The 27969-nt window shown below is 51.4% G+C and overlaps 2 protein-coding genes across 2 annotated transcripts in view; both read right to left on the reverse strand.

Moving 5' to 3' along the window:
* LOC142475679 (putative ATP-dependent RNA helicase DHX35) overlaps positions 1 to 4344 on the reverse strand; it is a gene marked incomplete at its 3' end in the record, with an annotated part of 14546 nt that extends 10202 nt beyond the window's left edge. The window contains exons 1-2 of the mRNA XM_075581452.1: positions 4253 to 4344; positions 2433 to 2560 (exon numbers count right to left, since the gene is read on the reverse strand). Of these exons, the coding sequence (XP_075437567.1) occupies positions 2433 to 2560; positions 4253 to 4292 (168 nt within the window). The remainder of the gene's footprint in view (positions 1 to 2432; positions 2561 to 4252) is intronic.
* Positions 4345 to 5948: 1604 nt separating this feature from the next.
* Positions 5949 to 16442, reverse strand: FAM83D (family with sequence similarity 83 member D). Its single transcript, XM_075581450.1, has 4 exons — positions 15634 to 16442; positions 11216 to 11383; positions 10477 to 10601; positions 5949 to 9595 (listed from the first exon to the last, which is right to left on the reverse strand). Exons 1-4 carry the CDS (start codon positions 16084 to 16086, stop codon positions 8662 to 8664), a joined length of 1680 nt encoding a protein of 559 aa, XP_075437565.1. The 5' UTR covers positions 16087 to 16442; the 3' UTR covers positions 5949 to 8661.
* Positions 16443 to 27969: the final 11527 nt, after the last annotated feature.

Below are 27969 nucleotides of genomic sequence, written 5' to 3' on the forward strand. Positions count from 1 at the left end.
AAGTCTCTGTCCCTGAAGGCTTAAGGCTGAGAAATAGTAAACTCAGACAAAGAACCTCATTGGGAAAATCCTAGCCTCACATAGATCATGAAATTGTAATGATGTACTCACATATTGATGCCCCGGTCCAGTGTATCTTGTAGGCGTGCAACCAGGAGAAGTAGTAGAAATCCAAATTGAAAAAATGCTCCAACGCACAGCCAAAATAGAGTGGGTCCCAAGCAGAAATAGTAAAAAATTCATCTTTATTGGTCCATATTAAAAAACGGAGGTACGTACCCTCCTACGCGTTTCGTACCACAATGTGGACCAATAAAGATTTATTTTTTACTATTTCTGCTTGGGAGCCACTCTATTTTGGCTGTGCGTTGGAGCGTTTTTTTCATTTGGATCTTTTTAGAAAGGAAAGGTATACAGGGATATACCAAATAAGTAAACATGGGAAGGATGTTGATCCAGGGAGTAATCTGATTGCCAATATCTGGAGTCAGAAAGGAATTTATTTTTCCCCTTATGAGAGATCATTGGATAATGTGTCACTGGGGTTTGTGTTTGCCTTCCTCTGGATCAATATACTGTAAGTACGGATATAGGATAAAGTATCTGTCGTCATAATTTAGCATAGGTTGGACTTGATAGTGGGCTTTGGAAAAAGCGGGGTGTAGCTTTATCCCCGTAGATCGACATTTCGATCCTCACACGGACTGAACGTCGATCCTTTGAATAAAGCTACACCCCACTTTTTCCAACGCCCACAGGAGTCCCTGGATTGCTTTTTATTGCTTGTTGATATAAATGACACCAGTGGTGTGCTGTGCACCCGTGGCAGTTACTATTGTGTGCGATTGTTCCTACATCTTCTCACTATGATAGTGACAACCTGACTCCCGATGGTCATTTTCAGACACGCCCCAAATCATCACCCCAGCATCAACCGTCTCATCCCACATCAATAGATCCTGACAAACTGATACACAGTACTAGTTAGTGTGAACCCACACACAGCACTAAGTCCTACAGTTACACACGGATATAAGTCCTGTTCATTATTTAAAAACAATACAAGACCTACCACAGCAATAGTATCTCTACCCTACTAATGCGCTGGGTTTCTGCCAGGTCACGATAGATGTTATGGGGTTGTACAGAATTGCAATGCCATGAAGGGTTACACCATTTTTAAAAAAGTCAAACAACTGGAGGGAAATCTGGGAATCTGCATCTAAAACATCAATTTGTACAGTCACGAAAGAAAATATATATAACATTTTATTTCAATGGTACTTAACCCCGAGTAGATTGAGCCAGATTTTCCCAGAAACACCAGATCTTTGCTGGCGAGGATGTGGTATGAGAGTTGACAGGGTTCACATCTGATGGGACTGCCCACAATTACAGAAATTTTGGACCATGATTCAAAGCCGGATATTCGAGAGCACAGATCTGAGGATACCTATAGACCCGCTGACATTCCTACTAGCAAAACCAATAGAGGAACTACAAACTCCAGTAAGCAAACGCATATCATTTATACTCACAGCGGCTCGTTGCTCCAGAGCAGCTGCGTGGAAAAATATAAACCCCCCATCTAGACGTGCAGTCATCATAAGAGTTAACAATGTTAAACTAATGGAAAAGCTATCAGCCCAAATAAACCACTCCCCTGACAAGTTCGACAAGATATGGGAACCCTGGTCCCTAGAGTAAAATACCCACTACCCTGGAGAAAGAAATAAGAGAATACATAGATGACCAAAGTGGAATGCTATCTAGAGAATCCCCTCTAAAAACCTTAGCTCCGGGGAATTAGGTTGCTTCCCCTTTTTCCCCCCAAGCCCCCCCTCTCTCAGGTTCTCCTCTTCCTTCTTACCTTACCTTTTCCTTAACTCTACCTATTTTATAGGTACCAGAAGCACGCCCCACAGGATGTGTTCACAAAGCTGCTATAACACATGCTCTGTATTAGAACTGCAATGCTTCTTATTATGTTAAAAAAATCTACAAATGTTACATTGAGCATATACCTGATGATGCGAAGATCAATGTCTAAAGTGATGTTACTGCGTTGTGAAAACAATAAAAAAAGATTGAAACCAAAAAAAAAAAAAAGTGTCAAAAAGCAGATTTTAGTTAAATAAACATGCAGGTTAAGCGGAAGTGGGAGGAAGACCTTCCACGGAAAGGGTAGTGGGTGCATGGAACAGACTCCCAGCAGTGGGAGTGGAGGTTAATAGAGCAAAGGAATTCTAAGCTGCTTGGGATGGATCACTCTGTCCACCCATTTCCGTAGGAGACCCAAGCCTCATTAGATCCCCTGATCCTTGCTTGGAAACCCACAACGGGGATTGTGTATCCTAGAGAAATGGGGGTGGGGAGTGAAAGGGTATCACAGCAGTTTCTTATCAGCTGATAATTTCTATCCTCCATGTTACCTTAAAAACAGGCAGCTTCTGCCTCTGTTGCTCTATAGAGAGGGATGCGTGCGGGTTATAAATAACGGAGGTGACTTCAGCAGTACTCTGCCTCTCTTCTGCAATGTTGGATCCCGGACCATCGGTACCTACGAGACAAACCAGACACAAGCCCTTAATATCAGATCTTCTATTGCCTACCTGGCCCACCAGTTAAGGGAACGGTTCCGCAACCCAAACCCCCTGCCCCCTTATTCTACAAACACCAAAGCGGCACATTTTCCCATGGAAATTCACACTGAAGACCCAACTGGCCAGTTTGGCATTTATAGAATAAGGCTCATATTCACTGAAGGTTGCTAAGCAATAGTACGTCCTAACTCCCCTCCATCTGAATGGGAGTTAGGTTGTGCTAACGTTTAGCACCCTTTAGTAAATATGGGCCTAAGTCTTTCGCACTGGCTGCAAATTGATGGCAAATTTGGTCGTGTTTATAAAAATGGGTTTACTTGCGGAGTACCACCGATTACATTTGTACACACCCCTACATATTTTTCTTTAGCACATATAGACCTGGACACCAATGGGACATGTCAGTGGCAGTTACTGTCCGATCGGGCGCAATGTCCCTCACCGCGGTTTCATAAACTCATCCTGGGTGAGCCCCTCAGAAATTCAGTATCTTTAACTTCAAACACCACACGTCTTGGTAGAATTTCCTTTTGTGATTCCTGTCACCGAGGGGGTTACAAGATTGGGGTCTGGAGGATGTAACTATGAAGGGCTAATTTAATATGAAAAGTTTCCTTCTCTGATACAATTTTCAAGAGCAACTGGAAGTTTAAAAAAAAAAGAAAAACACCTACCCCCAAATAATTTTTTAATGTTATTTTAAATTAAATATATTTTACGTTGAGTGCATAAGGCTTTTGATGCTGGAAAGAGCGAGACCCGCTCTGGAAATTAGTCAGACCACCTTATAATGACCCCTGTGCCCTGTATTGACCCATTAGGGGGGTTACGTTAACCCCTTCATGTCCTTTATTGACCCTCCGTGTATTATATTTACCCCTTGTGTATTATACTGACCACCTGTGTATTATATTAACCTCTTATGTATTATACTGACCCCATGCCCTGTAATAACTCCCTGTGACCCATATTCACCCCAATGTGTATGTAGGGTTGCCAGGTGGCTTCTCCAAACATACTGGACTCCATGGTGAAAGGTGCGTCAGGTCACTATGTCCAGGGAGGTAATACCGGACACATACATGTCCAGTATTACAGTACCTCTCATTTTTTACTGGACAGAGTATCCAAATACAGGTCAGTCCGGTTCAATACCGGACACCTGGCAACCCTATGCGTAGGATATTGACCCCCATGTCCCGATGTGACACCCTGTGCCCTATATTAACCCCCTGAGTATTATGTTTGTGTATTATAGTAACCCCATGTGTCCTATATTAATCCATTATGTATTATAGTAACCCGTTGTGTAGTATAGTAACCCCCGAGTATTATATTAACCCCTTGTGTAGTATAGTAACCCCCTGAGTATTATATGAACTCCTTGTGTAGTACAGTAACCTCCTGAGTATTATATTAACCCCTTGTGTAGTATAGTAACCCCCTGAGTATTATATTAACTCCTTGTGTAGTACAGTAACCTCCTGAGTATTATATTAACCCCTTGTGCACTGTAGTAACCCCGTGTCCCATATTGACACCCACCCCCCGGGCTCCTCACTCCCTGGACCCCTCAGAGCTCTGCTCACTGGCCCGGGACCCCCCTCCCGTGACCAGACCCCACCCCCATATTCTCCCTGTCCCGTTACCCGGCTTCCAGAACCGGACCGGCCCCACGGGCGCCGCCATCTTGGGTGAGGGGTCACAGGGAGCGCAGGCTCGCCGCGCTGCACACTGCGCATGCGCGGGGCGGCGGCACGGGATTGGACAGCAGATACCATGGTTTCCTTCCGGCTTCCCCGGGAGGTCACGTGTGTACAGTATCCTAGCAACAGCCCCCTCTGTATATACAGATAGGGCCTTTGTATTAGCGTTATGCCGAGAGGCCCCCTCACTGCCATGTTATACCGATCCCTATACACCCCAACACCCACTCACTGCCCTGTTATACCGCTCCCTATACACCCCAACACCCCCTCCTGCCCTGTTATACCGCTCCCTATACACCCAACACCCTGCTGCCCCGTAATACCTCTCCCTATACACCCCAAAACCCTGCTGCCACCTCACTGCTCTGCTATACCCCTCCCTATACACCCCAACATCCTGCTGCCCCATCACTGTCCTGTTATACCCCTCCCTATACACGCCAACATTCTGCTGGCCCCTCAGAACCCTCCCTACACACCCCAACATCCTGCTGCCCCCTCACTGCCCTGTTATACCCCTCCATATACACCCCAACATTCTGCTGCCCCCTAACTGCCCTGTTATACTGCTCCCTATACACCCCAACATCCTGCTGCCACCTCACTGCCCTATTATACCCCTCCCTATACACCCCAACATCCTGCTGCCTCAGTCCTTATACCCCTCCCTATACGCCCCAACATCCTGCTGCCCCCTCACTGCCCTGTTATACCACTCCCTATACACCCCAACATCCTGCGTTCCCCCCCCCTCACTGCCGTTATACCGCTCCCTACACACCCCGCTGCCTCCCGCACTTGAGAAAGCGCTGTTTAACCGTGAAACGCGTGGGAGTGCATTCCCCGTTTTTGTGTTTTAAGCATGTAGTCCAAATAAACTTTTATTTTCATACGACCCCGGCGAGTTGTTGAGCGCTTCCATAGGCGTGCGCAGGCCAGCCCATCCTTTGTTACTTCTTTGTATCCCAAGTTGGGATTCGCGTGACGCACAGCAGCCCTAGCGGCTTCGACACACGGTACCTACGCATACTTTGTATCGAGGAGACCGTGTTACATCTAGTCGCCATCCTCTGCACCGCAATCACGGAATAAGAACGCCAACTCGGACCAGGGCGTCATAGGTAATGCACGCTTTCCTCTGTTGTGCATAACCCCTACCAAGTGTTCACAGTAACCTTATTACTGATTCCGGAACATCTCTCTTATCAATCCTCATCTCCCATATCCTAAACATTGGATTCAACAAGTCCCCATTATATTTAATTTACCTGCATACTGAAGCTGCTGCTAGGACTCAGACTATATACTATATGTATGATACACTATCCCAGTGTGGGACTTATGTAACTTCTATTCTTTGTCCAGCTACTCTTGGAGTTATGGTGGCTAATTTGTTTTGTGCCTCCCTCACTGCCCTGTTATTCCCCTCCCCATATACACCCCAACACCCTGCTGTCTTGACACTGCCCTGTTATACCGCTCCCTATACACCCCGACACCCTGCTGCCTCCTCACTGCCCTGTTATACCCCTCCCTATACACCCCAACATCCTGCTACCCCCTCACTGCCCTGTTATAACCCTCCCTATACACCCCAACACCCTTTATCCAATGTGCACTGAATAAAACAAAAATACATTATCTAATAAGATTTATTACATCACAACAGACAAAAACTTCTCAGCAGAAACATAAAAATGTACAATACAGGACAGCTATTTACACAGACTCGTACCATCCCAAAAGCAGGACGGCACGGTAAAAACCCCAATACCAACCCCAAAAGTGCACAGCCCCCATCTACTCACCCTCTAAATATACAAAACGGTTTTAAAATTGTGCATCAACTTTGCATAGAACAAACAAAAAACACCCACAAACATTTACAGTTAAATAAAAACAGCTTTAAAAGGTTAAAACTAAACTTTAAAAAAAATAACAGTCACTGCCTTTTCAGGGGTTAAACGGAAGCAGAACTGCCGTGTGTAACTACACCCTGTATATGTGAGATGTAGTGTCATGGCAGCGGGTGTACACAGCACTGTTCTGTCTCGTAGTGTTAATCACACAGGACACTTCCCACGGTAACAGACCCGGCATTTGCCAAAACAAACAGCGACCAGGACATCGAGTCAACTGTCCAGGGGTGTTACACAAGGTCTGGTGAACGGGCTCTTAAATACAGGCTCAAACGTTATATTCCCGGACCTAAGGCGGGGCCCCATAAAAACGCAGGCCCCCGTATTCACTAAACGGTGCTACGCATCAGCACGCACTGCCATTTTTCACTGGGCGTGCGGAACCGTAGCAGCCTTTGGTGCAGGGGGTGGCCCTGGAGGACTGGCAACAGGTCACGGTTTTCTGCTTCAGCACAGGTGGCTCAGTCTGGAGTCTGCTCCTCCCTGCCATAGTGCCACGGAGAAGCCAAGACCCATCAAATCCGTCCCTGCCACCGCGAGAGGGGGCTACTAAGACTCCCCGTTCCGCCTACTGCACGGTGACAGGCAGAGGTGCCATTCAGGGCCCATTACAGTGCGGGGGGGGCAACTCCAGTCCAAGGGCCACCAACTGGTCAGTGTATTCATGATATCCCTGCTTCAGCACAGGTGGCTCAGAAAACCTGACCAGTTGGTGGCCCTTGAGGACTGGAGTTGGCCAGCCTTGCTTTAGTGGCGATGGGCCATAGTGTTTATACAGAGATACTGGAGACCGCGGTGACTTTCAGCGCAGTAGTGGTCGCGTTGGAAAGTATTAAAGACTTAACCACGATTGTTCCATTGTAAACACGATTCTCTCCAATTCACGAGACCCCCCGGCGACGCGCCCTGGTCCGTCAACGCAACTCCCGGTCTGCAAAGTTCTCAATACATTGGTATTTTTTCCATTGGTAACCTGGCAGCCATATTACTCTATCCCCTCACTTCCACGCCTGCCAGGGTTTAGAAACGGCGATATAGTTTTCCGACTAACCCTGCTGGCGCTCAAAAGGGGTTAAACGCAAAAGGCACAGCCCAGGCGCGGGTGTATTAAACGGGATAAAAACCCATTGCAAATATGTACGTGAAATGTTTAGCAGGGATACGCTTGGACACGGCCCTTTGTTATATAGAAGCACTCGCGCACAGGATATATTCTTTCAAAACAACTTGTGAATGTTATCTGCTTCCTTATAGACAGATTAAGCTGCCTTTAAAAAGTAATATTTGAAAAGATGTTTGCTCCTAGATGGGACTAACCCATTAACTACATCCCCGTCATTAGGTCACTTTGCCCCTACGTGGGACTGACCCTTTAACCCATTAACTACATCCCCGTCATTAGGTCACTTTGCCCCTACGTGGGACTGACCCTTTAACCCATTAAACACGTCCCTGTCATTAGGTCACTTTGCTCCTACGTGGGACTGACCCTTTAACCCATTAAACACGTCCCAGTCAGTAGGTCACTTTGCTCCTACGTGGGACTGACCCTTTAACCTATTAAACACATCACTAGGTCACTTTGGGACGGACCCTTTAAAGAAAATTGGTAACATCTCTAGATCTGCTGAAAAAACTCAAAAGAACAGGAAGGGGTTAATATAAAAAGTCTGTTACCCCGAAGCGTTGCGGATAACAGGTGACAATATGGGTTAGTGAGCCAACAGGTGCTACACTGAAGACGCCTGAACTTGCTCCTGCCAGCACCACAGTTCCAGAACAGCGTATCCGACCCTAATCCATCGCAATACTGTCTCACCTCCAAGCCCGACCTTAACCCCTTAACACCTACTCGTAATGAAATCATTATTTACAAGTTCGATTTATTTCCGCCGGCTGCGTCGCTCCCGTCCCCAGATCTCGGTTCAACAGGAGTTTGCACCGGCAAAGCCCCCACGCCTCGGCTATTCTGACCAGGACAAAGGCAGGATGCGGCTCAAGGAAAGCACTGGACAACCCCACTCTCAGGCACTGAGGAATAATTACCGTACACAAAAGCCAGATCTTTGCTTTTAGCTCGTTACATCGAAGGAAAGCCAATTAGTTTGTTAAACCCTTTATAGGGTGTGTGTGTTTTTGGCTAGCTACCACGGATTGCAATTTTACACAGTCGTTCCGGTGTTAAAAATAAAATAAAAAGTGCAATAGCATCAGATGAAACGCACAAACGCCAAAACATTGTTTAGTTAAAAGTCCCGCCGGTGATATCCCGGCAGTTGTGTTCAACGGAGCTACGGAAAACAGGAGTCACTAAGGAGTAGTGGATGCACGCAGCCCCCTTCCGGTAGAGGTCAATCGTAAGACCAGCCTCGGCGTTGAAACCCCGTCGCTGCCAGTATGACCGGCACCACCCAGAGAACAAATCCAGGCTCACAAGTTGTGAGCGCCATATCCGGTATCGCGGAGGTTCATCAGGCTTCCGTGCACCGCCTCTCTCCCCTGCGGGCCGTAGCCGCCGGCTTCGCAGCCCAGGTACGCGTCGGCCATGCGATTGCGTCTGGCCAGTATGGAAACCATCTGGTCCAGCTTGGAGCGGATGGTGGTGTAGTGGTACTGTCGTTCTTTGGTCAGCTTCTTGAAGCAGTCGCGCAGGGAGTGGTCTGGCTGGCGCATCCTCATGTCCGACGGGCGGATGGAGGATAAGGAACAAGTGCTACCCGTGGAGAGCGAGGAGGAAGACGAGGAGGAGGAAGACGTGGAGGCGGTGGCAGAAGGCCGACGTACCGAGAGCGGACGGGGAACAACAAAGGGTTCCGGGATCTGCATCGTCTGCGTCATTATGGATCGTAAAGCCGGCGTGGTTTGGGTGGAAACCGTCTTGCCTAGCCCAGAGGTTTGTGTCCCGGCAGTCGCAGAGCAGACCGCCGTCTGCGTGGCTGCGTCTTCGGCAGTCAAGCTCCGACTGCCTTCCCACGGCTCGGTCTGCGTGGCCGCGTTCTGCATCTCCTGCAGACCGGAGACGATGTCATAATTCTGCAGCCAGTCCTCGTCCGCGCTCTCCAAGTTGTGCATGGCAGCACCCTCGTGCATGGCAGCACCCTCCTCCGCGGCCCGTTTCGGGGTGCTGGACAACTTGGCCAACTCCTGCCGCATTAGGGGATCCATGGCGTGCTTCCGCTGGGTCAACGGCTTGGAGAGCAGCAGCTCCGTGGCTCCAATGCGGCTCCGAACGGACAGCAACTTGGCGTTGACCGGTTTGGACTGCGCATACAGGATCCTGAACTGGAGGTCGAACTTCTCCACCACTTGTCCTGTCAGGACCACCATATTACTGCTGTTCAGTTTCCCGTCCGTCCAGGTGAAGCTAAGACCAGAGAGATAAGACCAGATTTATTGACGGATATTTAAAGAGGGCAGATCTCGCCCATACGACTATACAGTGTTGGATTCAGTGTTTTCGTTGCTCAATTGAAGCAGGAGTCTCGGAAGCTGAATCCCGTTAATTTCAGCTCCAGAGACCCCCTATTTCCAGAGATACTTCCCTCCGAAGTAGGTGCCGGTAGCCGCTTCGGCTTTCAAGTTTAAAGCTCCCGCGTCACATGGACCAATAGAAAGCCGCACCGATGACGTCACGGCTTCCTATTGGTTGGCAGGCCGAGAAATCGCCAAACAGAGGACATATTGTGAACCCTGGCCGCCGAGTGGAGCGGCTACCGGCACCTACGTCAAAGAATCTCCGGACGTAGGGGGTCCCGGAGCAGAAATTAAGAGGGGTCCGCTCCGGAGACTCCCTGCTTCAACACTATACAAAAAAAATGTGCTACAAAATCTGCCGGCTTGGATTATCTCTATACTACAATCCTAAATAAGACCAAAACCTGGGCTGCGCCCCTAACACAACCTTATAAAGGGAAGATGTTCTCCCCGATAAGCCTGTTTGCACGGGAAACAGCTCTGTGCTGCCTGGTGAAGTGGAGCCTTTCTAAATCAGAATTAAAAGTGGAATAAAAGACAACCGTCCTTTTTCAGGGCTATGTTAAATCTGCCTTTAAAAAAAGGCATTCAAGTTTAATTATGGGGTGCACAATACTTTATGCCGTCTACAGTGACTTTTACCTTTTCTTATCTACATAATTGGACAGATCTGGTTTTAAATATGTAAAAAAAATAAAAGAACCAACAACCAGTGAGAAAGGGGGCTTACCACCCCTCCCCCCAAATCCATCCCCCCTTTCAGACACCCACCTGTAACTGCCAGTAGCTACTTTCAACCCATCCACAAGCAGGAACTTCTCACGAGCCTTCCCCACAATCTTGGCTCCAGATCGGGTGTAGTAGTTGTTCCCAGTTAGAGTCCGGACCCTCATGAGCTGGGAATGACACAGAGGGAAGAGGGGAGTGAAGTGGGGAAGGGGATCAAAGACCTCAAAAACAGCCTGGCACAGGGCATGGGCACTGGCCAATACACCAAGTTGGTTACAGTCACACGGACTGTCACAACAGAAGGGCACAGGGCATGGACAGTTGTTGCACCTCAAGATGGCACCCATCTAGTGCCAACTCAAACAGCATGGCATAGGGCAGCTGTGGTCAACTCCAGTCCTCAAGGGCCACCAACATGTCAGGTTCAGGATATGCCTGCTTCAGCACAGGTGGCTCAATCAGTGGATCAGTCGTTGACAGACACCCATGCTGAAACAGGGACATCCTGACCCGTTGGTGCCCCTTGAATGACTGGATTTGGCCACCCCTGACAAAGACATGGGCATACAGTGCTACTAGAAGACAGCAGGACACGAGGCATTACAAGGCTCATACACTTGGATGGTATGGCCAGATAGGTACAACTAAAACTAAACGGGGGCATAGATCATCTTGGGATTATACACCTCTAGCAGCAAAATGGGTTTCATTTGTAAGACGCCATCTTTGTCAGCCAGTCTACACTGGTCCCCAGGCAGTGGAGGGTCTCATCGCTGGTTACCTGCTCTGACTCGAGGAAGACCCCCAGATTGTGACACATGGTGAGGAAGTGGGGGAGCTGGGCATGGTCCAGCAGGATGTAGACGGGGACCCGGCGTCTTCTGGACGCCTCGTGGACATCCCGGAACAGGTCGTTGTCCGTGAACGAGTCCATGACCACGGCTACCACCTGCGGGGAAACAGTGCCATCGGTCACCACCGACCCCACAGAGATGACCACACGACCACAAGTGGCAACCATCACTGGGGCCAAGTCAGTAGATTGCATATTCTTTGGGGCAGCTCTTTATTGGGCTTGGAAACTGGAATCGGTACATCGCTACGTACCCAGCCAGCGCTTCCCAAAAGCACGTTTCCAAGGACTTGTTCCAATTCAGGGACTGCCCCAAATATTGTGATTTCGGTGGTAAAGAAAAACACATCCATAGAGTTCAACCTTTGTGACACGCCAACAGCGAGATACTCATCCTACATTTAGAGTTGTGTTGATCAAGAGAAAACAAACACAAACACAAACCCCAGTGACACATTTCCCCATTACTGTTATTATTATTATTTATGTCTCATAATGGGATAAGTATCCTTTCCTGACCTCGGCAATGACAGATTTCTCCCCAGGTTAACGCTGGTCCTGCATCTGAGCGTAGTCTTGCGTCTCCCTGTATACGTTTCCAAGGGCCAACCTTTACTTAAAGATATCTCCTGTATCTGCCATCCCAGTCTCCCAGGGTCATAATGAAATCCCACGAGGTCACGGCCCTACCCTGCTGCTGGTGATGTCTACTAATCTCACAGGACGTGACCGTGGGGAGGAAACGTTCCCTTGAGAGGTCCTTGCATTGACCATGGACACCTAAATAGTGACCATATCCTGGCTAGCTACTTATTTACAAAACATCCGCAAAAATATCAGCCGCGTTCCCTTTGAACAAGTTGATGAGAATCAGACGGTACCCCTGTTTAAATAGATCTACATCAGAGAAAGTACCATATTAACCAAGTGAAACAAGGATTGGTAAACAGGAGCGTGCCCACCTGCATGTGAAGAAAGTGGGTGTCCCACACATGACCCGACGTACAGGCGAGGGTGCTAGCTGCCTGCAGCTGGAGGGGTGGAGAGATAGCAAGCTCAGGCAGAGGATGAGTGGGATAACAGAGGAATCTCTGTGGTTTGGGCGACTCGCAGCTGCACCCCGAGGGGGGTGCAAGTCATTCCGAAGCTATGCGCAAGCCCACCACGTGGCAGAGGTTGGGCGCGAAGGGGTTAACCCTGGAGGTATTTCAGCATGGCTCACAATGGGCCAGGAGGCTTCCCAGAGTGTTCAAATCAACCCTGACTCACCGAGTGCAGGTAAAGCCCGAGGGGGGTGGGGGGAGGTGGGCAGATGGATGCCAAATTGTTTTATTTTTGCCGTCGACAAAAAGTCAGCGCCGATTCTGCTGCGTCGTTATTTCCTAGCCGGCCCAAAGACGGGAGCAGGGGACGGGCCACCTCTCCCTGCACCCCCCTCCCGGCAGGACGTTGGGTTGCACGCGTAGAACAGGGGGGGGGGGGGAGCATGCTTTGCACTGCCAGCATGTGGCACTCCAGGGGTTATAACAGGCCACAGGCAGAGAACTGCTCCCTAGGAACCTACAAATATTGGCTTCTGCCCCTTCTTAGCATTGATATTTCTGCCCTCCGTGCAGCTTCTGTAGGCCCAGGGGGAGGGAGAAAGCACTGTATAGCTTTAGATTGCAAGCTCTTGGGAGCACTGTGTGTTGTATTATTACGTCCTGTGCATTACTGCCGGTGTACATAAATAGCGCTGCAGAAATAAATATATACATAATGTGTTTTGGAATAGCCGAGACATTACACGGACAGTAATAAGCGTTAGGAAGGGAGTTTTCGGGTGTGCATCTATGGGTCAACAGTTATAGTTACAGGAAGTAGTGACAGAGCGAGAGGAGTCAGGAGAGGTGGTAATTGGCACACACCTTATAACAGGATAATTCAACCTATAAGCAACATGACGGGGTGAAGGTGATTAAGACTCGTGTGCCATCGCAGCCAGGAAAGGGGTTAAAGACTGATTATTTAGTTACAGGATGGGCACAGAACTTAACCCCGTCGCTGCCAGTGGCCCAGCAATGCGTGGCAGAGAAAAGGTTAACAGCCCTGTAAAGTTTTCCCGCACAGGAGGGGCACTAAGGTGGTACTGCGGGCATCAGGTTGGCACACTGCCACCATCTACTGAGTAGATGTGCCCACCCCCCAGCTTTGCGCACACACTTACAATCCCACCATTGACTCCTTGAGAACCCCCCTTAACATGTAATTTCACTCCCGCCCTCCATCTATCTGGTACCCTTTCCACCCCCCTAAATTTTTCCCCTATCCCTGGTACTCTCACCCTAATATTCCCTCCTCCCCAAGACTCCAGCCTATTCTGCAACCCATCATCTCCCTGGTACTCCCCTAGTACTTTCTCCCCCCCCCTCCATATCTCGTTCATACTCTGCCTCACCCCCTCCATCTCCCCAATACTCTCACCCTCCCCATCTCCCCCTCTGCTACTCTCACCCCCGGTACTCTTCCACCATGTCAACAATACTCTCATATCCCCCCCTTCCGCCCCAGAACTCTTCCCCAATACTTTCACCTTCAACCCATCTCCACAATACTCTCCCCCCCATCAACCCCACAATACTTTCGCCTCCCCCATCTCAATACTCACCCCCCAGTACTCTATCCCATATCATCAATCCTCATCCCATCTTCCCAATACTATCACCTCTCCCTCATCTCCACAATAAAAGTTTTCCCCAATCTCCCAAATCCTCTCACCTCCAACCCATCACCCGAATACACTAAACACCGTTACTCTTCCCATCTAAATAATACTCAACCCCCCAGTACTCTTCCCCCATCTTAACAATACTTACTTCCCCCATCTCAACAATACTCACCACCCCCCGGTATTCTTCCCCCATCTCAACAATACTACCCCCTGTTACTCTTCCACCATCTCAACAATACTACCCCGTTACTCTTCCCCTGTCTCAACAATACTACCCCCCTGTTACTCTTCCCCATCTCAACAATACTACCCACCTGTTACTCTTCCCCATCTAAACAATACAACCCCCCTGTTACTCTTTCCCCATCTCAACAAGAATACCCCCCTGTTACTCTTTCCCCCATCTCAACAATACTACTCCCCTGTTACTCTTCCCCCATCTCAACAATACTACCCCCGTTACTCTTCCCCCATCTCAACAATACTACCCCCGTTACTCTTCCCCCATCTCAACAATACTACCCCCGTTACTCTTCCCCCATCTCAACAATACTACCCCCGTTACTCTTCCCCCATCTCAACAATACTACCCCTGTTACTCTTCCCCCATCTCAACAATACTACCCCCCTGTTATTCTTCCCCCATCTCAACAATACTACCCCCCCTGTTACTCTTCCCCCATCTCAACAATACTACCCCCTGTTACTCTTCCCCATCTAAACAATACTATCCCCCTGTTACTCTTCCCCCATCTCAACAATACTACCCCCCTGTTACTCTTTCCCCATCTCAACACTACTCCCCCCCCCCCCGGTACAGTTTCCCCATCTCAACAATACTCACCCCCAGTACTCTTCCCCATCTCAACAATACTCACTCCATTACTCTCCCCCATCTCAACAATACTCACTCCATTACTCTCCCCCATCTCAACAATACTCACCTCCAGGTACTGTTTCCCCATTTCAACAATACTCTCCCCCCCTAAGTACGGTTTCCCCATTTTAACAATACTCATCCCGTACTCTTTCCCCATTACAGCAATACTCCCCCCATACTCTTCACCCATCTCAATAATACTCCCCCCCCCCCCCCGTTACTCTGCCCCATCTCAATCATACTCCCCCGTACTCTTCCCCAGCTGAGCAATACTCAATCCCACCCCCGGTACTCTTGCCCCATCACAATGATACTCTCTCCCCACCCCCGGTACTCTTCCCCCATCACAATAATACTCTCTCTCTCCCCCCCCCCCCCATGTCCATTTCCCCCATCTCAACAATACTCCACCCCCCCCACCCCCCAGTACTCTTCCCCATCTCAACAATAGTCCCCACCGTTATTCTTCCCCATCTCAATAATACTCCCCCCCCCCCCGCACTCACTCCCATCAACAATTCTCAACCCCCCCCCCCTCTCAACAATAGTCCCGCTTCCCGGTACTCTTCCCCCATCTCAACAATACTCCCCCAGTACTCTTCCAACATCACAATAATACTTTCCCCCATCTAAACAATACTCTCTCCCCCCCATCTCAACAATACTCCCCCTCTACTCTTCCAACATCACAATAATACTTTCCCCCATCTCAACACTGCTCTCTTCCCCTCCCCCCCGGTGCCCCGTGTGACCCACCTCCCTGGCGGACCGGATCAGCCCCCGGGCCGCCTCCTTGCAGCTGTAGATGGTGTCCCCGAAGCCCGGCTGGAAGTGCGCCTCGGCCCGCGTGGCCCCCCGGTAGGAGCCGGTGGTGAAGGCCGGCCAGCCCAGCTCCAGCAGCGGCGGCTCCACGTCCGAGCGCTCCGGCCAGTAGGTGACGGACGAGCAGTCCCCCCCCGCGGCGGAGACCCACGACCCCCCGCCCTCCTCCTGCCCGCCGTGCTCCCCCCCGCAGCGCACCGCCGAGCCGGCGATCTCCCCGATCTCCGGCTCGGACAGGAAGCCCGGCACCTGCTCCCGGCGCAGGAAGCCCCGCAGCGCCCCCCAGCCCCCCGACACCAGCTCCTCCACAGCCAGCCGCTCCGCCTCCGAGTAGCGGTCCGGGCCCGGGCCCGGGGGGGCGTCCAGGCACTGGGACTGGTTAGCCATGGGGGGGTGGGGGGCAAAGTATGGGGGAATCGTGGGGCAGAGTATGGGGGGGGGCTAGTATTGGAGGACAGAGTATTGGAGGTAGGGTTTGGGGGGGGGCAGAGTATTGGAGAGTTGGGGTGGCAGAGTATTGAATGCAGGGTATTGGGGGGCAGAGTATTAAAGGCAAGGTTTGGGGGGGGGCAGAGTATTGGAGAGTTGGGGTGGCAGAGTATTGAATGCAGGGTATTGGGGGGCAGAGTATTAAAGGCGGGGTATTGCAGTTCGGGCGGGAAGAGTATTGGGGACAGAGTATTAGAGTATGGCGTTGCCCCGGTCGGGTGTTGATGCTCCCGGGGGAATGTGTAACGCGCGGCGCCGCTTCCTGCTTTATAAAGACATTTAAATCCAAGCAAGCGCGCTGATTGGCTGAGACGAAGGCGAGCGAGACACACCCCCTGCCAAGTAACACGTAGCCACGCCCATTCGGTACTTAGATCACGCCCATTATGTCATTAGACCCCGCCCATTGTATACTTTCTGCGGTTACACCACGCCTACTTTGTAGTTGGCTCACGAGCATGCTGTAATTAGGCCACGCCCATTGAGTAGTTGGCCCCGCCTCTCATATTGCTCTATGTGCGATACTGTATATAGAGGTATGTACAGTACTATATAATAGGTTCTTTATAGCGCTCTATCGCGCACACAGCGCACTCTGCATTGTACCAGAGACACTGCAGGCAATTATAATACAATAAGTGCGGCTTACACAATCAGACACAGGAAATCCCTGCCCCGGGGAGCTTACAATCTAAGGGGTATGTTGGGAGACTTAGAGGCAGCAGGTGAGGGAATAAGTGCAGTAGATGGCAGTGCCTGGCCTTGATGGTGGGTAGGTGCAGTAGATGGCAGTGCCTGGCCTTGATGGTGGGTAAGTGCAGTAGATGGCAGTGCCTGGCCTTGATGGTGGGTAGGTGCAGTAGATGGCAGTGCCTGGCCTTGATGGTGGGTAGGTGCAGTAGATGGCAGTGCCTGGCCTTGATGGTGGGTAGGTGCAGTAGATGGCAGTGCCTGGCCTTGATGGTGGGTAAGTGCAGTAGATGGCAGTGCCTGGCCTTGATGGTGGGTAGGTGCAGTAGATGGCAGTGCCTGGCCTTGATGGTGGGTAGGTGCAGTAGATGGCAGTGCCTGGCCTTGATGGTGGGTAGGTGCAGTAGATGGCAGTGCCTGGCCTTGATGGTGGGTAAGTGCAGTAGATGGCAGTGCCTGGCCTTGATGGTGGGTAGGTGCAGTAGATGGCAGTGCCTGGCCTTGATGGTGGGTAGGTGCAGTAGATGGCAGTGTCTGGTCTTGATGGTGGGTAAGTGCAGTAGATGGCAGTGCCTGGCCTTGATAGTGGGTAAGTGCAGTAGATGGCAGTGCCTGGCCTTGATGGTGTATAAGTGCAGTAGATGGCAGTGTCTGGCCTTGATGGTGGGTAAGTGCAGTAGATGGCAGTGTCTGGCCTTGATGGTGGGTAAGTGCAGTAGATGGCAGTGTCTGGCCTTGATGGTGGGTAAGAGCAGTAGATGGCAGTGCCTGGCCTTTATGGTGGGTAAGTGCTGTAGATGGCAGTGCCTGGCCTTGATGGTGGGTAAGTGCAGTAGATGGCAGTGCCTGGCCTTGATGGTGGGTAAGTGCAGTAGATGGCAGTGCCTGGCCTTTATGGTGGGTAGGTGCAGCTGATGGCAGTGCCTGGCCTTGATGGTGTATAAGTGCAGCGGATGGCAGTGCCTGGCCTTTATGGTGGGTAAGTGCAGCAGATGGCAGTGGCTATCCTTGATGGTGGGTATGTGCAGGAGATGGCAGTGGCTGGTCTTGGTGGTGGGTAAGTGCAGCAGATGGCAGTGCCTGGCCTTGACGGTGGGTAAGTGCAGTAGATGGTAGTGCCTGGCCTTGATGGTGGGTAAGTGCAGCAGATGGCAGTGCCTGGCCTTGATGGTGGGTTAGTGCATTTTTAAGAAGTTTTAATATACCGAGCATCCTTTCATTTCTATAGCAGGTTTAGCCCACCTCCCCAGCAGTGCAAGATCTTTGTAACACTTTCCTGTGTGGGATAATGTGTTGCCAATGTTCCCAGCAGTTTGAGCTGCAAACTGTAACAGTAGATGTTACCTTAGTAATATAAGAATACATTGTAGCTGCTGAGTTACGCTGCGTGAAAGATTGATTGAAACTGAAAGACGGCCATTAAAGGAACCAGGATCTTTGCTGATTGACCAACGGGAGAACGAATCGATCGTAATTTGTTTTCAATAAAGGTAATCAAACGCTGCGTATATTAAAACAGAAAAAAAAAATATTTATATATTTTATTTTTTTTAAGTGCCGCTACGATTGCCCCTTTAAGCCCACGGATACATTCCAGGAGTTACGGAGTCCTGGGGAATGTGCTAATGAAAGCAGCAGGGAGATGGATGGGCGATCTGATAAGAATAAGCTGGTTAGTGGGAATTTAACAGCAATCCTGTTCCATGTGTAATAAAGTATGTACCACAAGAATGCAGAAATGCCCAGATCGTCTCGGTAATACTATCCTATAGTGAATGGGATGTTGTAATGCCTCGGTAGGAGGGGTCCCGACCGGAGAAGCTCCTTTTGCAATGAAAATGTCCCTATTTCCATGTGTCCAAAAAAGCTGGAGGATCTTTAATTATTATTATTAATAATTATTAGGCATCTAATCAGGATTGGCAGAGTTGTTAAAGAGAATGTTAAAGGTATGTACAGATCAGGGTCTGTGTGTAACTTCAAAGGGAAGTCTGGCCCCATATAACCAATCCCTATAACCCCTCTAATTACCCCATATAACCCCTCCCTATAACTCCTATTACCCCATATAACCGCTCCCTATAACTCCTCCTATTACCCCATATCTCTCCCTATAACTCCTCCTATTACCCCATATAGCCCCTCCCTATAACTCCTCCTATTACCCCATATAACCGCTCCCTATAACTCCTCCTATTACCCCATATAACCGGTCCCTATAACTCCTCCTATTACCCCATATAACCGCTCCCTATAACTCCTCCTATTACCCCATATAACCGCTCCCTATAACTCCTCCTATTACCCCATATAACCGCTCCCTATAACCCCTCCTATTACCCCATATAACCGCTCCCTATAACTCCTCCTATTAACCCATATAACCGCTCCCTATAACTCCTCCTATTACCCCATACAACCGCTCCCTATAACTCCTATTACCCCATATAACCCCTCCCTATAACTCCTCCTATTTCCCCATATAACCGCTCCCTATAACTCCTCCTATTTCCCCATATAACCGCTCCCTATAACTCCTCCTATTAACCCATATAACCGCTCCCTAGAACTCCTCCTATTACCCCATACAACCGCTCCCTATAACTCCTATTACCCCATATAACCTCTCCCTATAACTCCTCCTATTACTCCATATAACCGCTCCCTAGAACTCCTCCTATTTCCCCATATAACCGCTCCCTATAACTCCTCTTATTTCCCCATATAACCGCTCTTTATAACTGTGACGGGAGGGAGTAACCAGGCTCTCAAAAAAAGGTTAAGCCCGTTTTGGTTACCCCTGATCCGTGTATAAGGGTTCAAGAGTCAGCTCTTGGGCCCAGTAACATTGTATAGTTTCAATGTATTACAGTACCTGTTATAAAAGTATTTGATGTGTTTTTCCCTTTCCGGGCATGCCAGCGAGCAGGGATTGCTAGGGTATGAGTTTCAAAGGGGGTTTTGCGGGGGATACGTTGACAGAATGTGCCTAGGAAGTTGGGGTCCGGAGTTGTCGATTCCCCCATAAATGTACCCGGCAATCATGCCTGATTCTCGGATACATGTAGGCACATTGTCCCGGCAATACCTCCCCTTGAAACCGAAAGCGCGACTCACCACTAGGGTACCCTGCTTCAGCACAGCCCAGAAAGGAGAATGAGGCACAGGGAATGAATAGGTATCCCTGTAGCAGAGGGAATCCCTAGGTTAAGGGGGGTGCCCCAGCTAGTGCCAATGTGACCCAGAACCAGTGTAGGGTTTGTGGGTGCCCCCACCGTATATAAGGTTGAGTGGGGACTCTGAGAGTCCAGACGATAGTGTATGGGGAATAAGGCAGCTAGGAATAAAAGTACAAACATCTTCCTTATTCTGCCCCCTATACCCAGAGACTCGGGAATATATTAAAACAGATACCTTAGTGTATTAAAATATACTTTATTAATATACGGTAATGTAATGTGCTTTTACATTCAGAACCCATGTCCAACAGGCTGCCCGAGCTAACCCACAGGCGCCGGTAAGTCTGCTGGACATCGGAGTTCAAAGCAGTCAGAGGATGCCAGAGGTGTGATAAGCAAATGGGCAGCGGGTTCGGGCGGAGTACCAAGGTCCGGAGAACATTGGCAGTCGTCCGGGCTGCCACTTGCTCTGCCGGACCTCGTGGAGCCTGGACCAGCGGGCGGCATTGAGATAGCCAGGGACGGAGGCGGCAAACTTGCACATGTCTCTTGGCAATTTCAGATTTCCCGCTGACCCGGCTTTTCTAGCCGGCTGGGCTCTGATTGGCTGCTGGGAATTTTCCCGCGCGATGATTGGCTGCTGAGTTTTGTGAATGAAACTCAGAATACTATAAAGAAACCCGTGAGCCAATCATATTCGAGTTCTCCGGTAGCGAGAGCGCCGGCCGGGCTTGTCAACGTTGCTCTTGCGCGAATAGCAGAGCAACCGGCTTCGGTTTCAAGCCAGAAAAGCCCGCCCGCCAGAGGCTAAGTGCCGACTTTTGCGCCCAAGTTCTCAAAATCGAACGTAGCGGACGCGGCTGGGATCTGATGCCGATTTGAGTCCAAGAGGGTTTGTGGTAACTCGCGGTCAAGAAGTCCAAGTTCTCAGAAGAGAAGGGAGCGGTGGCATATGGAACTTCACGCCGATTTGGGAACCAGGTGATTCCCGGGCTAAGTCCCGGTCAGGGTAAAACTCTTATTTAGGGTTCCCTGCACCTAGGAAAGTCTAGTTTTCGACCCCAGACCCCCAGTAAGTGTCTTTTTGTCTGTATTTTGTGTTCCATTGTGTGTAAGAGAATTTGTGCAAATAAACTTCAATTTGTTTCATTACCTTGTTTTGCTGAATGAATGATCCTGGTAAAAAGGTGTAAATAGCCTGGTCTCCTGTGACAAGAACTCCTATTTCCCCATATAACCACTTCCTATAACTCCTCCTATTACCCCATATAACGGTCCCCTATAACTCCTCCTATTTCCCCATATAACCACTCCCTATAACTCCTCCTATTTCCCCATATAACCACTCCCTATAACTCCTCCTATTACCCCATATAACAGTCCCCTATAACTCCTCCTATTACCCCATATAACCACTCCCTATAACTCCTCCTATTATCCCATATAACCGCTCCCTATAACCCCTCCTATTACCCATATAACCGCTTCCTATAACTCCTCCTATTACCCCATATAACCCCTCCTTATAACTCTCCCTATTACCCCATATAACCCCTCCCTATAACTCCTCCTATTACCCCATATAACTACTCCCTATAACTCCTCCTATTACCCCATATAACCTCTCCCTATAACTCCTCCTATTACCCCATATAACCGCTCCCTATAAGTCCTTTTTTCTTCATCAAATTGATTTATTACATTAGTCTGTAGAAAATGAAAACAGAAGACTGAGCCACCTGTGCTGAAGCAGGGATACCCTGAAAACCTGTCCTGTTAGTGGCCTTGAGGACTGGAGTGGCCCACCCCTGCTATAGGGACAACCTCTGCAGCTACAGGGGCTTCTGATATAGGGGAGGAGGTAATTTCTGCCATGACATACACTTATCCCCAGGCAATGAATGGGTTAACCCGTCTTCCGACTCACCTTCCCTCACCTGTCCTCCCCGCCCGGACACACCCACGTCCCCTCCCCAGGGGCAGATCTGCACCCGCCCGGACACACCCAAACCCCCTCCCCAGGGGCAGATCTGCAAGCCATTGGCTCAGTTTGAATTCCGCACAGCCTCCTCTCGCTCCGGCAAACATGCTTCACCCCCCCCCTCTACGCCTGGGGGGGGGGAAGAAACATCCATTAACCGTTTTGGTGCCGCAAACGCAGCGCTCCACACAAGCCGGGGCACGCCCCCCGGAGGCACGCCAACGGCCATTTTATTACCAAGGGGAACGCAGTATTGTTCTTCCCCCTCGACGTTTCCGTCGGCAGCATCCGTGGGTGTTTTCTGTTGGAACTCCGTTGGGGGCCCCCCTCCCCCACTTGGGTGCCCCCCTTCCCCTCTTTGGGGCCCCCCTCAATCACACTCCCGTGTGGTATGTAGCGGTCTCTCTGCATAACGTGTAACATACTAGCAGGTCCCGTGTGCTCCTTCGTGCCGGGGCACAGCTCAGCTTATAACACAGCCGTGTATTACAAAGCAGTCTATTGGTTAAAGGACCATTCCAGGCCGGTGAGGGGTGGGGGTCCCCAGAGCAGAGCTGGGTTCATTTTCAACTTGGGAACCCCCCTCCCCCCCTCTCCCCTGGTTTCCGAGATGTAAGACAGGGTACGGAAACCCCGGTATTGAAGCCCGGATGACATCTTGTTGTCCGGCCTAACACAGGAGATTTATTTGCCCTGTAGGGTATGGGGGGCTCCACTCCAGGCCTCAAGACCCCTCCCCCCCAACAGGTCAGGTTTTAAGGCTATCCCTGCTTCAGCACAGGTAGATCAATTAGTCCCTGCTTCAGCACAGGTGTCTCAATCAGTCCCTGCTTTAACACAGCTGGCTCAGTCTTTGATTTATAAGTCACTGATTGAGCCACCTGTGCTGAAGCAGGGATATCCTTAAAACCTGACCTGTTAGGGGTTCTTGAAGACTGGAGTTGAGCCCCTGCTGCAGGTGCTGATCTAGAACCACGCTGTCCCCAGCGCTGAAGAGACAGCGTTTTGGCTCAAGGGACACCCGCTAGGAGGGGGGAGAGGGCGCACGCTGCTCTGCATATCACAGGCACAACCGCTGCTCTGCTTATCACAGGTGCACGCTGCTCTGCATATCACAGGCGCACGCTGCTCTGCATATCACAGGCACAACCGCTGCTCTGCTTATCACAGGCGCACGCTGCTCTGCATATCACAGGCGCACGCTGCTCTGCATATCACAGGCACAACCGCTGCTCTGCATATCACAGGCGCACGCTGCTCTGCATATCACAGGCACACCCGCTGCTCTGCATATCACAGGCATACCCGCTGCTCTGCATATCACAGGCGCACGCTGCTCTGCATATCACAGGCACACCCGCTGCTCTGCATATCACAGGCACAACCGCTGCTCTGCATATCACAGGCACACCCGCTGCTCTGCATTTCACAGGCACACACGCTGCTCTGCATATCACAGGCACACGCTGCTCTGCATATCACAGGCACAACCGCTGCTCTGCTTATCACAGGTGCACGCTGCTCTGCATATCACAGGCGCACGCTGCTCTGCATATCACAGGCACAACCGCTGCTCTGCTTATCACAGGTGCACGCTGCTCTGCATATCATAGGCGCACGCTGCTCTGCATATCACAGGCACAACCGCTGCTCTGCTTATCACAGGCGCACGCTGCTCTGCATATCACAGGCGCACGCTGCTCTGCATATCACAGGCACAACCGCTGCTCTGCATATCACAGGCGCACGCTGCTCTGCATATCACAGGCACACCCGCTGCTCTGCATATCACAGGCACAACCGCTGCTCTGCATATCACAGGCACACCCGCTGCTCTGCATTTCACAGGCACACACGCTGCTCTGCATATCACAGGCACACACGCTGCTCTGCATATCACAGGCACACACGCTGCTTTGCATATCACAGGCACACGCTGCTCTGCATATCACAGGCACAACCGCTGCTCTGCATATCACAGACGCACGCTGCTCTGCATATCACAGTTACACACGCTGCTCTGCATATCACAGGCACCCGCTTCTCTGCATATCACAGGCACACACGCTGCTCTGCATATCACAGGCACACCCGCTGCTCTGCATATCACAGGCGCACGCTGCTCTGCATATCACAGGCACACACGCTGCTCTGCATATCACAGGCACACCCGCTGCTCTGCATATCACAGGCGCACGCTGCTCTGCATATCACAGGCACCCGCTGCTCTGCATATCACAGGCACACCCGCTGCTCTGCATATCACAGGCACACCCGCTGCTCTGCATATCACAGGCACACCCGCTGCTCTGCATATCACAGGCACAACCGCTGCTCTGCATATCACAGGCACACGCTGCTCTGCATATCACAGGCACAACCGCTGCTCTGCATATCACAGGCACAACCGCTGCTCTGCATATCACAGGCGCACGCTGCTCTGCATATCACAGGCACACCCGCTGCTCTCCATATCACAGGCACACCCGCTGCTCTGCATATCACAGGCGCACGCTGCTCTGCATATCACAGGCACACACGCTGCTCTGCATATCACAGGCACACCCGCTGCTCTGCATATCACAGGCGCACGCTGCTCTGCATATCACAGGCGCATGCTGCTCTGCATATCACAGGCACGCACGCTGCTCTGCCTATCACAGGCACGCACGCTGCTCTGCCTATCACAGGCACGCTGCTCTGCATATCACAGGCACGCACGCTGCTCTGCCTATCACAGGCACACGCTGCTCTGCATATCACAGGCGCACACTGATCTGCATATCACAGGCGCACCCGCTGCTCTACATGTCACAGGCGCACGCTGCTCTGCATATCACAGGTGCACACTGCTCTGCATATCACAGGCGCACACTGCTCTGCATATCACAGACACCCGCTGCTCTGCATGTCACAGGCGCACGCTGCTCTGCATATCACAGTCGCACGCTGCTCTGCATATCACAGGCACACCCGCTGCTCTGGATATCACAGGCGCACGCTGCTCTGCATATCACAGGCGCATGCTGCTCTGCATATCGCTGCTCTGCATATCACAGGCGCATGCTGCTCTGCATATCGCTGCTCTGCATATCACAGGCACACCCGCTGCTCTGCATATCACAGGCACACCCGCTGCTCTGCATATCACAGGCGCACGCTGCTCTGCATATCACAGGCGCACGCTGCTCTGCATATCACAGGCGCACGCTGCTCTGCATATCACAGGCGCACCCGCTGCTCTGCATATCACAGGCGCACCCGCTGCTCTGCATATCACAGGCGCACGCTGCTCTGCATATCACAGGCGCACGCTGCTCTGCATATCACAGGCGCACGCTGCTCTGCATATCACAGGCGCACGCTGCTCTGCATATCACAGGCGCACGCTGCTCTGCATATCACAGGCACACCCGCTGCTCTGCATATCACAGGCGCACGCTGCTCTGCATATCACAGGCGCACGCTGCTCTGCATATCACAGGCGCACGCTGCTCTGCATATCACAGGCGCACGCTGCTCTGCGTATCACAGGCACTTGCTGCTCTGCGTATCACAGGCACACCCGCTGCTCTGCATATCACAGGCACACACCCTGCTCTGCATATCACAGGCACACACCCTGCTCTGCATATCACAGGCGCACACCCTGCTCTGCATATCACAGGCGCACGGAGCTCTGCATATCACAGGCACGCACGCTGCTCTGCATATCACAGGCACGCACGCTGCTCTGCATATCACAGGCACAACCGCTGCTCTGCATATCACAGGCACACCCGCTGCTCTGCATATCACAGGCGCACGCTGCTCTGCATATCACAGGCACACACGCTGCTCTGCATATCACAGGCACACCCGCTGCTCTGCATATCACAGGCGCACGCTGCTCTGCATATCACAGGCACCCGCTGCTCTGCATATCACAGGCACACCCGCTGCTCTGCATATCACAGGCACACCCGCTGCTCTGCATATCACAGGCACACATGCTGCTCTGCATATCACAGGCGCACGCTGCTCTGCATATCACAGGCACACCCGCTGCTCTCCATATCACAGGCACACCCGCTGCTCTGCATATCACAGGCACAACCGCTGCTCTGCATATCACAGGCACACCTGCTGCTCTGCATATCACAGGCATACCCGCTGCTCTGCATATCACAGGCACAACCGCTGCTCTGCATATCACAGGCACACCCGCTGCTCTGCATATCACAGGCGCACGGTGCTCTGCATATCACAGGCACGCACGCTGCTCTGCATATCACAGGCACACCCGCTGCTCTGCATATCACAGGCACGCACGCTGCTCTGCATATCACAGGCACACCCGCTGCTCTGCATATCACAGGCGCACGCTGCTCTGCATATCACAGGCACACCCGCTGCTCTGCATATCACAGGCGCACGCTGCTCTGCATATCACAGGCACACCCGCTGCTCTGCATATCACAGGCACGCACGCTGCTCTGCATATCACAGGCACACCCGCTGCTCTGCATATCACAGGCGCACGCTGCTCTGCATATCACAGGCGCACGCTGCTCTGCATATCACAGGCGCACGCTGCTCTGCATATCACAGGCACAACCGCTGCTCTACATATCACAGGCGCACGCTGCTCTGAATATCACAGGCACACGCTGCTCTGCATATCACAGGCACACCCGCTGCTCTGCATATCAGTCGCACGCTGCTCTGCATATCACAGGCACGCTGCTCTGCATATCACAGGCATGCACGCTGCTCTGCCTATCACAGGCACGCTGCTCTGCCTATCACAGGCACGCACGCTGCTCTGCCTATCACAGGCACGCACGCTGCTCTGCATATCACAGGCGCGCCCGCTGCTCTGCATATCACAGGCGCACGCTGCTCTGCATATCACAGGCGCACGCTGCTCTGCATATCACAGGCGCACGATGCTCTGCATATCACAGGCGCACGCTGCTCTGCATATCACAGGCGCACGCTGCTCTGCATATCACAGGCGCACGCTGCTCTGCATATCACAGGCGCACGCTGCTCTGCATATCACAGTCGCACGCTGCTCTGCATATCACAGGCGCACGCTGCTCTGCATATCACAGGCACTTGCTGCTCTGCATATCACAGGCGCACGCTGCTCTGCATATCATAGGCACATGCTGCTCTGCATATCGCTGCTCTGCATATCACAGGCACACCTGCTGCTCTGCATATCACAGGCACACCCGCTGCTCTGCATATCACAGGCGCACGCTGCTCTGCATATCACAGGCACACCCGCTGCTCTGCATATCACAGGCGCACGCTGCTCTGCATATCACAGGCGCACGCTGCTCTGCATATCACAGGCGCACGCTGCTCTGCATATCACAGGCGCACGCTGCTCTGCATATCACAGGCGCACGCTGCTCTGCATATCACAGGCGCACGCTGCTCTGAATATCACAGGCGCACGCTGCTCTGCATATCACAGGCACACCCGCTGCTCTGCATATCAGTCGCACGCTGCTCTGCATATCACAGGCACACCCCTGCTCTGCCTATCACAGGCACTTGCTGCTCTGCATATCACAGGCACGCTGCTCTGCCTATCACAGGCACTTGCTGCTCTGCATATCACAGGCGCACCCCTGCTCTGCATATCACAGGCACACGCTGCTCTGCATATCACAGGCCACACTGCTCTGCATATCACAGGCACACCCCTGCTCTGCATATCACAGGCACACGCTGCTCTGCATATCACAGCCGCACGCTGCTCTGCGTATCACAGGCACTTGCTGCTCTGCATATCACAGGCACACCCGCTGCTCTGCATATCACAGGCACACACCCTGCTCTGCATATCACAGGCGCACAGAGCTCTGCATATCACAGGCACGCACGCTGCTCTGCATATCACAGGCACACACCCTGCTCTGCATATCACAGGCACAC

Source organism: Ascaphus truei, unplaced genomic scaffold, assembly GCF_040206685.1.
Source record: "Ascaphus truei isolate aAscTru1 unplaced genomic scaffold, aAscTru1.hap1 HAP1_SCAFFOLD_1324, whole genome shotgun sequence".
NCBI lineage: Eukaryota > Metazoa > Chordata > Amphibia > Anura > Ascaphidae > Ascaphus > Ascaphus truei.

What these genes read in the sequence shown, in the direction of transcription:
- FAM83D (XM_075581450.1), bottom strand. Translation starts at nt 16,086, where the DNA reads ATGGCTAACCAGTCCCAGTGCCTGGACGCCCCCCCGGGCCCGGGCCCG. An exon ending in TGATCCGGTCCGCCAGGGAG is followed by an intron (nt 11,384 to 15,633) that starts GTGGGTCACACG and finishes GTTTCCCCGCAG; the next exon opens with GTGGTAGCCGTGGTCATGGA. An exon ending in TCTTCCTCGAGTCAGAGCAG is followed by an intron (nt 10,602 to 11,215) that starts GTAACCAGCGAT and finishes TGTCATTCCCAG; the next exon opens with CTCATGAGGGTCCGGACTCT.